Here is a 16,629-nt window from a genome sequence, read left to right as displayed (position 1 = left end):
TGTTGGAAACCTTCTCACATGAATCAACTGAATGCAAATGTCAGCTCTGCCGATGCACTGCCCTTTTATACCTTAAGTATGCGGTAGTACCACCATCTGTATATGTGGATATCACTGTCTGGTGACTTTTGTCACCTCAGTGTGTAGCCAGAAGATGGGAGCAATGGATAAAACTGTCATGCAGATTCGCTCTAGTGAGTGCACATCAAAGTCAGTCAAGTGATATAGAAAGTTTTTATTTCACCTCTTGGACTTGTCTGTACTGAACACGTATGTTCTTTACCAAATGAAAGCTGGTAAAAAACCACAAGTACTAGACTTTTGCTTGGCGCTCATGAAACAGTTGCTTGAGAGATACAGCATTCCCACAGAATCTGCAAAGGGAGGAAGACCAACGCCGCATGAGACACCACTCCATATCCCCGGCACCCCACAATGTGTATAAAAACATAGTCATCAAAGGGTTGATATTGCAACGCTATGAAGACAGAATGCAACTAATTTGAAATTGGCGTGAAGTGGACTGCATGCTTAGATACATATACTATACATAGGAGTAAAGTGATCTATATTCTAATTATGAGGAAAGTTTATGTAGTGAGTTTTTCATTCAGAATCTCTGTTTAAATGTCGGTTGTTCATGAGATGATCAGGTAATGCCTTGTGTGAGGAGGAGAGATGTGAATTTGAGTGTGAAAGGATCATAGCCTATCGAGACTGCAGTTTATTGTTCAGCAATATTGCAACTCAGGTTGGTCGGGGTTCCATGACTGCTGTGCAAATATGAAATTTATCAGTTTAGGAAGGCCGCAATCAGCACTGTGCAGGATCTCAATGGCACTCGCCCAGCTAATGCCCTAGAGCATCCTTACATTGTTCTTTTGGGCATGCAGAGGAATAATGTACCTTGAATCAGGAAATGGGCTCCTTTGCAGCAAGACAAGCACCCACACAGGTGACGTGATGACATCTGGAGCATCTTGGACGGTCAGCACAGCAACCTTTTGCAGCTTCCCTTGACTTTTGCAGAAAAAGCATGCCATTGTGGTGTTGCCTACAACACTGGGCACAGGAGTGGCACCACATTGTCTGTTCAGAAAAGTCCCAGATCTGCATATAGTATCATAATGGCTGTATTCGTGTGGGTAGGCTTTGTGGAGAACAAACCTTGACAAAACTATGGCAGACAGGCACAAGAGAGACTACTGAACACATAAGCTTTTGCCCAGAAGACCAACTTCTAAAATAAATAGACACACACACACACACACGACCACTGCCTCTGGCCACTGGCAGCCAGAGACAAGTTCTTGTTTTGTGTGTGTGTGTGTGTGTGTGTGTGTGTGTGAGAGAGAGAGAGAGAGAGAGAGAGAGAGAGAGAGAGAGAGAGAGAGAGAGAGAGAGAGAGATGCATGTTTTCGAAAAAGGCTTTCTGGCCGAAAGCTTAAATGTTTAGTAGTCTTTTTGTTGTGCCTGTCTGTGACTCAACATCTCCACTGTATGGCGAGTAGCAATGTATCCTTTTCATAATATTGTCATTATTCCATCCTGGGTTTTCCATTGCCTGATTAAACCATGACAAATTGTCATTGTCATATAGGCTCCACACTTTTCATTATGATTTGGGGTGCCATTCTGTACAAAACATCACCACCTCTGGTCAGCATAGCTATGGATAGCATTAATTTCTTTAATAGATCTGTTAATATGTATTTCATTACTTCTTCCAATATTCCCCTCTCTTGTGTTGTTTAGGTCAGAAAAAAATGGTCTGAAAGACATATCACCTGCATTATATTTATTGTTGTTGTTGTTGTTTATATGCTTTTAAGGTACTAAATAGTGTGGCTGTTAGTAACCTCTACATTGTGTTGTTCAAACAAATAATTGGGTTGATGACAAATTTGCTTTACATATCTAAGATGTCCATACCTGACTCCTTCTTTCAGATATTTATTTATGTATGTATAACAACTACTGATAAATTCATATGTTTGGCAGGTGATTATTTTAGATGTCAGAGTTCCGTGTACACCTGTTGCAAGACTAAATAACCATAGAGCGTGTGTCAATGGAATTGCGTGGGCACCACATTCATCATGCCACATATGTACAGCAGGTAATAGAAAAGAATTACTGTACGGAGGCTTATTCATTCTACTGTCTTCAGTGCTTTTAAACAAATTAGTGCTTTTAATAGTAAGCACCCGCCTACTTTAAAACTGCTATATATCTCCTGTTTGTTGAAAAATTGTGTGTCTAAAAGTCCATTAATGAATCAAAATTTATGATACAGGGTAATTGTAACTATTTCTGGCTATTAGTTGTTCTAAGAAAAAGTGAAGAACTTTGGATTGAAATTCTGAGTGGTAAAATGTGTGACTCTTTGGTAGATTTCTGTATTCTCATTTCCCTGCAGGGAAGCAAGTTGAAAACTGTCTAATGCTGCACGACATTTGTCTGACTGTTTATGGCAGAACAGTGGCAAAAAAGGGAAGGATTGTTGGGAAGTGTGATAAGGAGCAAAAAAAGAAAAAAAAGGATAAAATCAGAGATGAATGAGCAAAGAGTTTCTGACACATAAGAAGGGGGGGGGGGGGGGGACAAGAGAATGGAAACTAACTTAGTGAACAACGAGCAGATGGGGGAAAGGGGCATTGAAATAAGAAAAATTGTTAATAAATACCAAATTACTTTAAAATACATGTAGATGAATGCAAATACAGTGTTTGAGAGATGGAGGAAATCTAAAGCAATACACAGGTATGCAATGCAAAAGATTGATTGAGGAGTAGAGATGGGATTTAAAGGGAGCAGAATCAGTCAAATAAGTAGTAGCGCAGCTTTATGCATGGAGATTTGCAAAACCATAGTGTGTGTGCTGTATTTTGCCCATTCCAATGGGAGCTGGTATTGGGGAGTGTAATCCAAGTGACATCCGATAGAAACCAACTTTTAAAATACCTGTATAATGATGAGCACCATGCTCTGTGGACTGGTTAATTGGATTTACACTTGGCTACTGTTTGATGCTGGTGGACAGTGGGCAGTGGCATGTTCTCATGCTCCCACAGAATGCTGCATAATGCTTTCAGCAAAGTTTATCAAACTAGTTTGCAACATTCTATGTGGAAGACTACATGGTTTAATGGCCGAAGTGAAACATCTGTAGTTCTGTGTGGTGGTAGAGATAACTCATTGCCATAGCTGAACTTGGCTAGCAACATTATACAGGTACAAAAGTGTAGACCTCCATTACTTACTTCAAATTATGTGGTACATTGGGATCAGGGACTCAAAATAATTTATAACACCCACACAATCATAAGCATGTGTAAATCTACAGGAATGTATAAAATGATTATTATTGTTGGGTTTCTGTTGTCTTGCCTGTAAATTCCAGAGATAAGATTCTTCATCCTTAGTCTTCTCTAGTTTTGAACATGCCATCTGTTATTCATACTCATTTCTCTTCCTCTTTGTCACCAGAAAACTCCCTGTCCTCCTCATTTTTTGTGTTGGTCTGCATTGCTTCAGAACTTTGTATCTACCATAGATTATTTTTGTGGTTGCAGTTTTTTGTATGTAGTATTTGGCTTTTACTTGTGGAATAATATTGTCCTCCAGCATCTGTCTGTTTACTATTTCATTGTATTTATATTTAATCTGTTATGTCACACAGTATGTCCTACTTGCCAATGGTCTTGGTATACCACCACCCCCCCCCCCCCCCCCCCACCCCCCCACCCCCCATTTTAATCTTCATTTTCTCTTTGAGTCCAGAAGATGAAACTAATGACATAGAAAACTTTAGATTTGATTTAAAGTACATTAGTGAGAGTTCTTTGAAAGTGAACTATGGATTCTACTGTGTTTACTGAATGCACCTAGTCTGTTTCCTGAAATTCATACTGGAAAATATATACATTCATACAGGAAACTGAATGCATGTTGGTGGGACATCAGGCATTCAGTAATGTCAAAAGTTCTTTTTTTTCTTCAGCAGTCTTTTTTTGGGGTTATTTTTACATTCTACAGAGTCAGAGCTAGATATTTTCATCTTCAGGCACCTCGACAGGACATAAGAGTCAGCCAAGATCTTCAAAATTTGTTCCCTAATATAAATCCAGGTTATACACTCCTGAGCTACATTTACAATGTTTGGAAGTGCACATTGTAATTGTATAACCCATGTTTATATGAGACAGCACAATTTTTACAGTTCATTCATGTGTTCTTAAAGGCACTGCAAGGTGAAGCTGTTTAGCTTTAAAATCAGGAGCTAATAATACTGACACCAATAAATATTGCTGAAGGAAAAGGAAGGGGGAAAATGTTTTGTGCATGTATTATCATTTATTGTCGTGGAGAGTAATGTTTTTAGTTGTCACCCAAGTGTTGGGTATGGCATTCATTAAGAAGGAATACTTTTATTGACTTCAACTATTAGCATTATGTTGTGCTTTGTTTTTCATTTCTCTAACCTACAAGATTTGGTCAATAATCATTTGAGATCTAATGTGTCATTTAGAGAAGGGCTGCATTTTTTGAAAGATGAGTACAGCTTTCAGAAATACTACAGTGAAAAATCATTGATAAGAAATGGTTTACTAAATTACAAATAACAGCAGTGTCTAACATTGTATCATTGAAGTAGAGAATTAGCAGCTTTAGGCCATGACTAGGATTAACGAACTCAAAGTAGTCAATAATTGCTTACAAGAATTAGTTCCATTCCTGAAATGTATTTCTTGTTGAGTATTTGTTTAAAAATGTAAATAACCTACAAAAATGTGTATTGTTATCCTACCTCATACTGAAAATTAACTAATTGGTTATTATTACACAAATTAGACAGTATTGTAATTTCAGGTGATGACCATCAAGCTCTCATATGGGACATTCAACAAATGCCACGAGCAATAGAGGATCCAATTCTAGCATACACAGCAGCAGAAGGTGAAATCAACCAGATTCAATGGGGTGCTACACAGCCAGATTGGATTGCGATATGTTACAATCGTGCACTGGAAATATTAAGAGTTTGACTTTTTGCTTCAGCCAAAATTTCTTTTTCCATAAAATTTATCATGTAGAAGTTTTTGTAATTTTAAGTACAATACTTTGTGTATGTATGTATGTACGTATGTATGATGTCTTTTTAGGTAAGAGTATTAAACAAAGTGAAATTTCAGTTTGTTGCGAATTGGGTATATTGCTTATTTTTTGTATTTAATGAATTTTATTAGAGAATATTACCCATGGTAGTAGTACATTCCTGTGATTCTTTTGATATCATTGGGGACAATGTTAGCATTACTGAGGCAGACTACTTAAAAAAATTTGTACCCAAAAGGGAAGAGGTTTTTTCCCCCATGAGCGTCTTCGTACACTGATATAGTTTTGAAAACTGATGTAAAGAATAATGTAATTAAAATATTTATGAATCAAAATGAGTTCTTTGTTTTTTGTATCTTGACACTTCAACATAAAGATATATGTTTAAGTGTGTTTGTAACAGAATATACATGACCATTAACATTTCAGGCTCATTTACTAAATGATTGCCTTAAGTTGAAAACAGCTCCTTGATATTGAATTAGTGATAGTGCTTGGAAAATAATTATAGTAAAAACGTTACTTTGAAAGACACTACTACTTTAAAACAATTTCAGTCAATCTTAACACAACTGCAGAACAGTGGTCAAAACTTGAACATAAACTGGTTAACATTTTATGTGAATGTGAAACACACACATTCTAAATGGAAGAAATCTATTATCAGTTTCGTAACATGTGGTACCCAGAAATATGTATTTTATGGTTCTCAATTGTAAATGCTTGTTATTAGTGAAAAACCGTGATTAATTTTAATGTAAAGTCTTCAGTACATACACTATATCAAGTTAAAATTAAAATTCAAACTTTCTGTTGCATTGGAAGTAACACAAGCGTATTAATATAGCACGGTAGCAGATCCAGAGGAGTAGACGCAGAGACGAACAGTGATAACCCCAAACAGTACAGGGCAATCACCAGTGGCTAAAGAGAAACCTTCTGTTGGAACTTCCCAAATAAATTCAAACACCAAAGTTACAGATGAACAATCAAAGAGCATTTCCACAGGAAGTTAGTATGTAGCTAGTATTTGGTATCTAGTATAACATGTAGCTGTAGCACTTGGCGTATGCTGAAAAACTGGCACCTTTGTATAAAGACCACCATCAGGAATGTTGCCTGTCAGATGTGATGACAGCAGCGACAATAGTTGCTTCTGGAGTCTCGCCCTGCTGACACCCTCAGTGGTGTGTGAAAAGTTTCATGTTTAAGATCACTGTATGGCGGGAATACCAAAAGTATCAAAGATGGTTACCTCTGACTTCGCTATTAAGAGAGAGATTCTGACTGTCGGATCATACCCTATAAACTTTCTTGCATTTGCAGATCCCCCTAGCACTGTTGCGTGTTCTCCAGAAGCCCATTGTAAACATTTCATGATGTTGGTACTATGGACAGTCTGATGTTGCCTGTGGCTCTGCCAGGTCAGACCAAGGTCACTGATGTCATCATTGTACTGTTTATATTTTCATGCCAGTTGCTCTTCCACTGCCAGTAACCTGTTACATGCCATGCTGAAGGAAAACCCACCACCTCTGTTGAAATTTTCAGTGTGCAAACAGATGTTCCTGTAAGTACTGAATTCCAGTGCTGATAGGTGTGTGCCAGAATGTTGTTGTAATTGAACAACATTTTTTGCCTGGTACAGTTGTATTCTGTACCAGCAGCCTTCTGAAATTACCTAACTGGAATGCTCCAGACAGGGTTAATTTGGACTCGCATTCGGGAGGACGACGGTTCAATCCTGCGTCCGGCCATCCTGATTTAGGTTTTCCGTGATTTCCCTAAATCGCTCCAGGCAAATGCAGGGATGGTTCCTTTCGAAGGGCACGGCCGACTTCCTTCCCCATCCTTTCCTAATCCAATGAGATCGATGACCTCGCTGTCTGGTCTCCTTCCCCAAAACAACCAACCAACAGGGTTAATTAATAGTGTGAACAGTCTGTTCTATGAAATTTGTTCAATAAATTGTAAACAAAGCACACTGAAGCCAAGAACATCAGTGACTGGACATATTTTATTATTAACTGAAGCAATGAAAAATGTAATAGTTACAGTGACCCTTTTCTGAATCACAATACAATTTGTGTGAAACAAGAAATCAGTTGTATAAACTGATAGTCATGGTCACTATAGAGTTCTGTATTGGTGATTCACTGAATAAAATTCTGAAGAACACTCCTTTCATAGACATAACATTCAGAAGTCTGGGGGATAGAAAGACCATAAAGCTCTCCAACTGGAATCTACACCATTATCTTACGCAGAAGTTTAAGTTCTTAGAATTCCAATTGAAGAGCTTGATGGTCTGTCTATCCACCAGATTTTTGAAATATTGTTTATCAAGGAAGACTTCTTCAGTCATATGCAATGAAAAGGTGCTTTGGATTATTATTTTGAAGCTGAGACCAACAAATTTACCTTTTCAGTTTGTGATACTCATTCTGTTAACCGTGAAGTTTAGTATCTTCTCCATTATTTACGATATTACATCCAGTCACGAGAATGGAGTATTCAAAACGAGTGATTCAATTGTACAAGGGTATATCTTTTACCAGCATGCACATACATGCAGTCTTCTACAAACCACCAAAAAACATATCATGTTTCATGAGATCAGATAATTGTGAGAGGCCTCTGGTGCAATGAGAGATCCATATGACCCTGATGGTCAATCAGTCATGAGGAACCTCGTTGTTCAGAAATACTCTTACATGCAGGTGCCAATGCAGCATTGCTTTGTCCTGTTGAAAAGGAAATTTTTGACATACTCTCACAATTGTGAAAAAAGTCAGATCTTTAACATCATTAGCAACATCAAATACCTTGAGGTGTGATACTTTTCACGAAAATCATGCTGCACAGTTGGAACTGAACTGCACCTATTGAAACTTATAATGAAAAACACCTTTAGTTGCTATGTTATCACCATCTCAACTCAATGCGTATTGGGTAATGAACGAGCAAGCGAGTGAACTAGCTACATCTAGAAGGCCCTTACCAGTGTCCACATGAACTAGCAACCTGACAACTGGGGGTCTAGATAAACTTTCAGTTTCAGTACATAAGTTAAAATCCTTCACTTGTTTCTATCCTCAGTTGTGTAGAAGGTATAGTCCTGTGAAATCTGACGAATCTTCCTCAAATACTCTGTATGTTGGTGATGAAACTTTTCTATTACCAGGAACATAAAATATTTGGTTGATCACCTCCAAGTTATTAGATCATATTTGCAACCAGTGGATGCCCCAGCTCCATCCCAACCACACATGTCCCATATTTGAAACTTCAGTATGAGTGTTAACTTATAACAAACTAAACCTGTTAGCACTGAAGTAGGTGAAATGTTCTGCAACTCAAACACCAATACTTTCAAAGTACCATTACTTGATTTCTGCGACTCAAACACCAGTACTTGCAAAGTACCATTACATGATTTTACTTCCTAGACATCTCTTGACTTTGCCTCCTTTGCTATCTCTACTTGCTTCATCTGGTTATCATGCTAACTTTCCAGTTCTTCATTTTATGCTCGTTGTGGCATGGAATTATTTTGTCAGGGCATTTTATATCACAGACAAATATCTCTCGCTGGGTGATGGAAATGAAGATTGTACTGAATAATTGAAGTATGCAGGAATACACACAAAGATGATGGAATATTTTTTTTTTCTTCCTTTACATTCTTATTCATAAAGATTATACATGATGGACATATTCAGGTGTGGTGTGATGTATTTCTGGGATGAATCCTTGTCAGTGTAAGTCATATGTTGGAAGTTTCATGAAATTACCAATAGCAACTACTTGTAATGTTAAGTGGTATATGTCTACCTCATTTGCCAGCAAGATGAACACCTTTACCATGTTCTTCTTTATTGTCAGGTTTGCAATTCCTTAAGAAATTCACAATGTGGCCCAAAAGTACTTCTTACACACAATGTGATCACCTCTTTTTCACACTGCAGCAAGTAAACCCTTTTTTTATATTCCAGTGAGATGGCAGGGTGTATACGACCCGGGACAACCGGGAGATCCAGGAAAAACCCAGGAATTTTTTCATCTGGGAGAAAACCGGGAAAAACCCGGGATATTTTTAGAATTCCGGGAATTTTTCATTGTTTTAGTTTTCAGTTAAATTTTTGTAATTTTGACTGGTAAGAACCGATACTCCAACAAAGGATATTACTGTATCCCGCCACTGCAGAATAATACTTCAACAATAAAACATAAACGAGAGAAAAAAAACGAAAATAACTTAAACTGCAAAGGAAATGCGTCATATACAACGACGACACACAGTGCTCATGCAAGCGTCTGCCAATTGAAAGTGTGTCAAAGGCTTTAGGAAGACTAGGCATTGCTTCATAACAACAAATTGCCTCCAATGAGGGTGAAGTCGCAACTATTTACATTCGATTTGTTTTAGCAGTTACGCGCGGGCCCATGCGCATGCGCAGTTGAGTCATGTTTCAGTAGTACATTCTCCCGCTTCTGACCACAGGAATGTGGCTGTTGGCTGTGCAAGCAGTCGCAGAAAACAGCTAGATGCTACCGGGGAAAGGGGGCGCCAAATTCATGTTCTTGAGGAAAAAAACTTGTTTCACAAAGCGCCTAGCATACAGCGTACTTTTGTCTATCGATTATTCATACGATTTTGAAACGCATCCCTGTTGGTTTTTGAACATTTTTGAACACATTTTGATTTCTGAAGGAATCATAAATTGACTTTTGAATGAATGCATGCATAATGTACGTGATGTCTCTGTCAGGAGAATCCTCGTCGCATCTAGAAATAAACTTTCCGCAAACAAAAGGAGAGCTTGAAGGGAGTAAAGCCGAACGGATGAATGCCAATCGCTGTCTGATTATTTGGTTGATTGGGTTTGCGAATGTCAGCATTGTTATAATTACTAGCGAAATCGTTAGATTCAGACTACCAGAATGGAAATAAACGACTGACAGGAATAACAGGTGAGAAAGATTACGTGTTATCTTCTCGGTGTATCCAAGAAAATGAAATTTTGACAGAAAATTTTTGGCCAGATCACTACACTAGTAAGGACCAGTAGTACAATCCCCGGCTAGCAGCCGTGTAAGTTTTATTCTGGAAGTAACGCGGAAAACGTGTTGTTTGAACACATAATAACGCCTAACCGGAAAATAACCACGGGTTAACTAAACCTGTGATTCTGGCAGGGTTAGTGAAGTTAATCGGCGAACAAATTTTGACAATGGCAGCAATAGCTAGAAATTTGGTGATGATAAGATTGTTAGAACAGGGAAAGAGAAGAAACAGGGACATCACACAGATTATGGAAGAATAAGATGATTCCAAATTTATATAAAAATTTCGTAATATTACTTTTCGATCTCATGCTTGAGAAGCTGGTGCGTGTGAATGAAATGTGAAACTATTTCCTAACATAAAGCTTTTTGCTTGTAGTAGGCCTGATAGGCATTTGATATTGGTACTTCGTGGATTATATTCTGTCGTGTTATAAAAATGGCCATTTGTGCCAAAACAGTCTCGTTTATTTGGTGCGTTACAAAACTGCTGCCATATTAGAAAGGCCTATTTTGTTTTATCCAGCAGATAGTGATAAAAAAGACGTTATCAGATCGAGAAACCACACCAGTCTTGGGTATTATTTGTATTAACTGCTGTTTCAGTATTGGATAGCGACATTTCGATTTTTCATGTAGCATAATGTTTGACGAGCTTTGATGAGGTAATAGATTCTTTCGCAGAAAGGAAAGCACGCCATGTAAAACTGTAGCATGATTAGAGAGTAAAAAAATGCTAGGAGCTAAGGTTTGAAGAAATGTGTAATTTCTTGCTTATCTCTTGCCAGTATTGGTTTTATATATCCTGTATTTAATTTTATGTCACGCAAAGCAGCAAGTTATTAACTAATAGGCAATAAAGAGTTCAAATTTTCTGAAGAATTCTTGTTCTCTCGATTGAAAATAATCCCATCCGTTATTAACTGCGAGATTTTTTTTTTAAGAGGGGCAGGCTGTCAAACCGGCCGACTGGGAGCAGGAGAAGCACCATAGGACATTTCAATTTCCACTCTGCTGAATATAGTTTGGACGTGCGGTAGAAAAATACTTTATGAAGAGGCGTGGCACTGCACTTTGGCATACTTAAGACCAAATAAGATGTCTTACATTTCCTCGAATACATATGTTTTATGTTTCAGACTTTTAAGAAAGATGTGCGCTTCAAGACGAACATATTTTGAAAATTCGATTTTTTTTTAGTATTGGCTTGGTTCGCAAATGTCGTAGATCCGGGGCTGATGCGCAGAGCAGTCTGAGTTATAGTGGGTAGTCTTCATGTGACCCGTGTTTACATTTAATGATTTTGCTCTTTCCCCTTCGTTTACTCTCACATCAAATGAAAACAAAACGGATATCTGTGGCCAGGAGCTATCAAGTGAATTAAAGCACATTCACATAATTATGGAAGGCTGAAATATGTCATTAGTTTCATATTTTATTTTATTTCCACCTTTCTGACAGTCAAGCATTAATTGCCTTGCGGAACAATGAAGTGCTTTTTGTCTGTTTGCTAAAGAAATTTGACTTTTGTTAACCTTTTCCGCAGAGGCAGTCAATGTATTTGAAACGAAATGTTTAATTCCACAGTACTTGCTAGTTTCAACTGTTCGCTGCATTTCAAGTGCACGTTTTCATTTTCTAGCACGTATGGCATTATGCCACAATAAAGAACCAAACGTGATATAATACAGTACTGATGCTCCAAGAAAATTTACATCTCGAAAACAACACTGAAAAGCTTAATATCAAGTCGAGGTCTACTTCATTGGGAATCTGGACTTACGAATGAGCCCTTTAAAGTATGCACCTTAAATGTGCACATTTAATTATATGGTTCACAAAATTCCGATGCTCTTGCAGTATCCTCTGATGTCTTGTTTCTTTTATGACATAATGTATGATCATTCAATGTTTTACACTTACGTACATACAGGCTTCCTACGTCATGATAGCTACCAAAGCGCGATGTCGCCTGTTATCTGCGCTCTCTGGCAACTGCTGAAACGAACCTATTTCTAACAGGTCGCAGGAAAATACTGCGAATAGTGGTTTGAAAAGCGTTACTTTCAAAGTAGTATCCTTTTACGTAAGTTGAACTATGTGCAAGAATGTAGCATGAATTTATTAAATCACAGAGCGTTTGACTCTAGTTTAAAAATCAGCTCTTTGATGACGAGCCATTTAGAAGAATTTCGAACCTTGAAGATCAGACATTTACGTCATTATTAAAAATTTTACTGGTACATTTGTGTGATATATCTTAAAGTGTAACACACGCAAAAAAGACCAACAGTATATGCGAAAGCTTAGATTCTCTTGCAGCTTGAGACCAATATTATATGTGAAAGCTTTTCTTTTCTTGTTGCAACACTATGTATATTAATTTAGACTATTAACTTTCCCTGTTTGTGTGTTGGTGCTACTTAACAGTGATGTTGCTGTTGGCTGACTACATCACGTGTCCTACGCTTTGAATACCCGCAGTCATCGGCTGACGAGATCACGTGACATGAGCTACGAACGGCTTACAAAGGCCCATCGAAATCTCGATTTCAATTATTCGGAAAGTAACATGTGGTGTTTGATGGAATTCCAATGTATACTTTCGTAATACGAAAATACGCAGCGTACATGTTGCTGCACATCAAAGATATTTCCAAAACGTGTCTTTTTTTCCCTGAGTTTCGTTTTCTAAAGTGTCGGGAAATTGTACGCCCGTGTATAAAACCCTAACCATTCAAAAGATTGGTAAGGGAAAATATACTGTCACCCAGGAGAAAGTGTATTTTTAACCGGGAAAAATCCGGGAATTTTTTTTCCTTGTCCACGTATACACCCTGGATGGGTATCGTGTAAAGTAACATGTTTTTGTTTGTGACATTTCTCTTTGAACTGTTACAAGATGTTTTTGATTGACAAAAACTTTACAGGAATTAGTAATACTTACTCTCATCTTCCTTGATATGTTTGTCATTACACTTCTTTGAAAAATTACAAGACTTTCATGAAGACAGATTAACGAGGAGGAGGTGCTGCACATCTCCCACACCCATTCCTCCTACGTTGGGATTTTAATGCGTATTCTGTGGAGACTTTACCAATACCTGGGCCTAAGTTGTTGAGAGCTACATGTTATGAAAAGCCTTATGCCTGCTAAACAAGGAGGAAAATAAACACTTAAGCGGTTATGGAGGCATTGTCTGCTGTTGATGAAATAATGTGTGCCTCTACACTAGCGCTCAGTGGGAAGTAGGTGACTATGTCCCAATCTGGATACATCTCACAGACTGAGAAGTGCCTGAAACAGTCATATAAATGGAAACTTGAGCAGCCCCATATAGGTGCTGTACGACCTGTTGGCTGTATCAAAGAATTGTTCAAGTTGATTACAAATGTGATCTATCAAGCTGCTGATGCATCTGATTCCAACTGTTTAGGGCAACTCTCCCCTCCTGGATCAAAGAATGCCTTTTTAATCGGGGTTATGGGTAGATTACTGTGCAGGTTCAAATGCTTATCAACAACAGATAACCACATCACCTTTTTGGGTTATGAGGACAAAATCTATCACATTATGAAAGAGAACAATTCATAAACTACATAAATTGTTGCATTACACCTTTGATTGTATGGGAGACCTGTAGGAAGATTTAGGACAAAGATGTGAGGTGTTCCAAGCCTGGGTCTTCAAGGAATATCTTTCTCTTTCTCTGCATTCTTTCTCAGAGATTTTCCACATAAAAGTCTGTGTGTCCTTTCTGGCTGTTACAGGGTGTACACGGCTCAGGAAATCCAGGAAAAATGCGAGAATTTTTTAGAATTATGCAAATTTTTCATTGTTTTAGTTTTCAGTCAAGTTGTTGTATTTTGACTGGTAAAAACTGATACTCTAACAATGAATTTTACTGTAGCCTGCTATTGCAGAGTAACACTGCAGCAGTAAAACAGAAAAGAGAGAATAACCCAGAAAAATTTTAGTTGCAAAGAAAATGCTCCTTTTACAGCAACAAAACGCAGTACACATTCAAGTGTCTACTGACAGGGCAAGGACTATGCAATACTTCGTAATAACAAACTGCTTTCGATGAGCGTGATGTAACAACTGTTTACATTTCTAACAGGTAGTGGGAAAATATTGCGAATAGAGGTTTGAGAAGTGTGACTCAAAATAAATTTCCTTTTATGCAACGTGAATTATGTTACCTGTGAGCACGTGCGATGAATTTCATAAATCGCAGAGCATTTGACTCTCATTCAAAGCTTAACACTTTGAAGACCAGCCACTTAGAAAAATTTCAGTTCTAGAAGACCAGCCAGTTACGCCATTGTTTAAAATTTTGCTGGTGCATTTGTGTTTGATGTATCTTAAGGGGTAACACATGCTAAAAGAGATGAATGTTATATCTGATAGCTAAGCTTTTCTTGGAACTATACTGTATGTATATTAATTCAAACCATTAACTTTTCATATTTGTATGTCCACACTACTTAGCAGAGAATAAAAGCAAATCAGTCTCGGATGTTATAAAAAAGGAAAAGGGAAGAGGCAAACAAACGGAGAATAACATACTGCTAAGGGAGGGGGTTAAGGTAATAAATGATCCACAACACTTAGCAAACTAAGTAAACGAGTATTTTTCAAGTATTGCAGAGAAGTGACAATAAAACTTCCCCAAAACAAATATAACACCTGTAAATAATATTGCACTAAATACAATGAGGTTACTTACAACCACAGAGAATCAAGTCAATAAAACTGTTCAAAAACTAAAGATGAAGTACTTAAGATCAAGTACTAATGTGTGTACTGAAACGATGCATAGGGATTATACAAGGCCCCTTAACATATATAATAAATGAATCCTTCACATCAGGGACATTTCCAGAGCAGTTAAAACAGGCAAGAGTTGTACCTTTGCTTAAGAAAGGTAATACAGAAGACATAGAAAATTACCGGCCCATTTCCCTGCTGTCAGCATTCTCAAAAATAATAGAAGGATGTATGAAAGACAGATTAATGAATTACCTGAATAAATACCATCTTTTAAGTGAATCACAGTTTAGTTTCTGAAGTGGCAAAAATACAGAGTCAGCAGTAGTAGAATTCACAAAAGTTGTACTTGATGCTCTTGATAAAGATGGATGTGTCACAGACATATTTTTGGATCTATCTAAGGCATTTGATACATTCGAACACACGATTCTATTAAATAAGTTAGAAGCATTAGGAATAAGAGGGGTAGCTAATGACTGGTTTCAATCATACCTAACAGGTAGGGTACAAAGAGCAGAGATAACACATACTTCAAATAGATCTAAACATTCAGTAAAACACTTATCAGAATCAAAATACATTAATATATGGGTTCCGCAAGATAGCATATTAGGACCAATACTGTTCCGGATATACACCAATGACTTTCCCAGTAGTGTTACTCATGGTGAAAAAATTCTCTTCGCTGATGACAGCAATATTATAGTCACTGAGAAAACAAGAGAACTCCTTGCCAAGAAAGCAAATGAAACTCTCGAGGAAGTTGATGATTGGTCAATAAGCAATAAAGTGACGTCGAACATAAAGAAAAGTAAAGCTATGAATTTCGGTTTAAAGAGGAAAAATGACAATGTTAAATTAAATGTAGATGGCACATCTACCGACTGTGTAACTAATGAAAAATTTCTAGGAATGAATATTTATTCTCAGTTAAAGTGGTATGAACACACAAAGGTACTTGAAACAGAATGTCATCAACATGTTATGCCCTTAGAATCCTATCATCAGTGTGTAACATGCAATGTCTTTTAGTTACATATTATTCATATGTACACTCAATTCTTAGCTATGGCATTCATTTTTGGGGAACAAACGCACAAAATATGAACACAATTTTCAAACTCCAGAAAAGAGCCATAAGAATAATAACCAAAAATACTAGTAAAGTTCATTGTAAAGATCTGTCAAAACACTGGGGATTTTAACTGCCCCATGTGAATACATTTACCAATCAGTTGTACACATCAAAAATAACATTGGTAATTATTGCTCAAACAGCTCTGTCCATGACCATGCAACGAGAGCTAGACTCAACTTACATTTACCAAGAAAAAATAAACATAAAACTCAAAACAGCATTTTCTACCAAGGAATAAAACTGTACAATAAATTAGCAAAAGAGATTAAAGAAATTGCAAAAATACACTTATTTTAAAAGGCAGCAAAAAAGTACCTGTTATGCAATACATTTTATACATTGTAGGATTAATTAGATAAAACAGAATAGGGGTTTGATAAAAAAATGTTATACAAATAAATAATAATAATTATGGTTATAAAACATCCAACATTCCACATAACACCTTCACTTTTATGTTTTTTTTCCTTCTTTTTTCCTTTCTATAAATACTTGCCCAGAAGCTATGCATATCACGTTACTAAAACCTCTT

General features: G+C 37.2%; 1 protein-coding gene across 3 annotated transcripts in view; it reads left to right on the top strand.

The window, feature by feature from the left end:
• LOC124721555 (DDB1- and CUL4-associated factor 7) overlaps nucleotides 1-5,453 on the top strand; it is a 154,151-nt gene extending 148,698 nt beyond the window's left edge. For all 3 annotated transcript variants that reach the window (XM_047246593.1, XM_047246592.1, XM_047246591.1), the window contains exons 8-9: nucleotides 2,002-2,119; nucleotides 4,873-5,453. In XM_047246593.1, the coding sequence (XP_047102549.1) occupies nucleotides 2,002-2,119; nucleotides 4,873-5,048 (294 nt within the window). In that variant the 3' untranslated portion in view covers nucleotides 5,049-5,453. The remainder of the gene's footprint in view (nucleotides 1-2,001; nucleotides 2,120-4,872) is intronic.
• The last annotated feature ends 11,176 nt before the right edge of the window (nucleotides 5,454-16,629 follow it).

This window comes from Schistocerca piceifrons, chromosome X (assembly GCF_021461385.2).
Source record: "Schistocerca piceifrons isolate TAMUIC-IGC-003096 chromosome X, iqSchPice1.1, whole genome shotgun sequence".
NCBI lineage: Eukaryota > Metazoa > Arthropoda > Insecta > Orthoptera > Acrididae > Schistocerca > Schistocerca piceifrons.
Note: the sequence above shows the minus strand (reverse complement) of the source record. Positions and strands in the feature narration are given on the sequence as shown.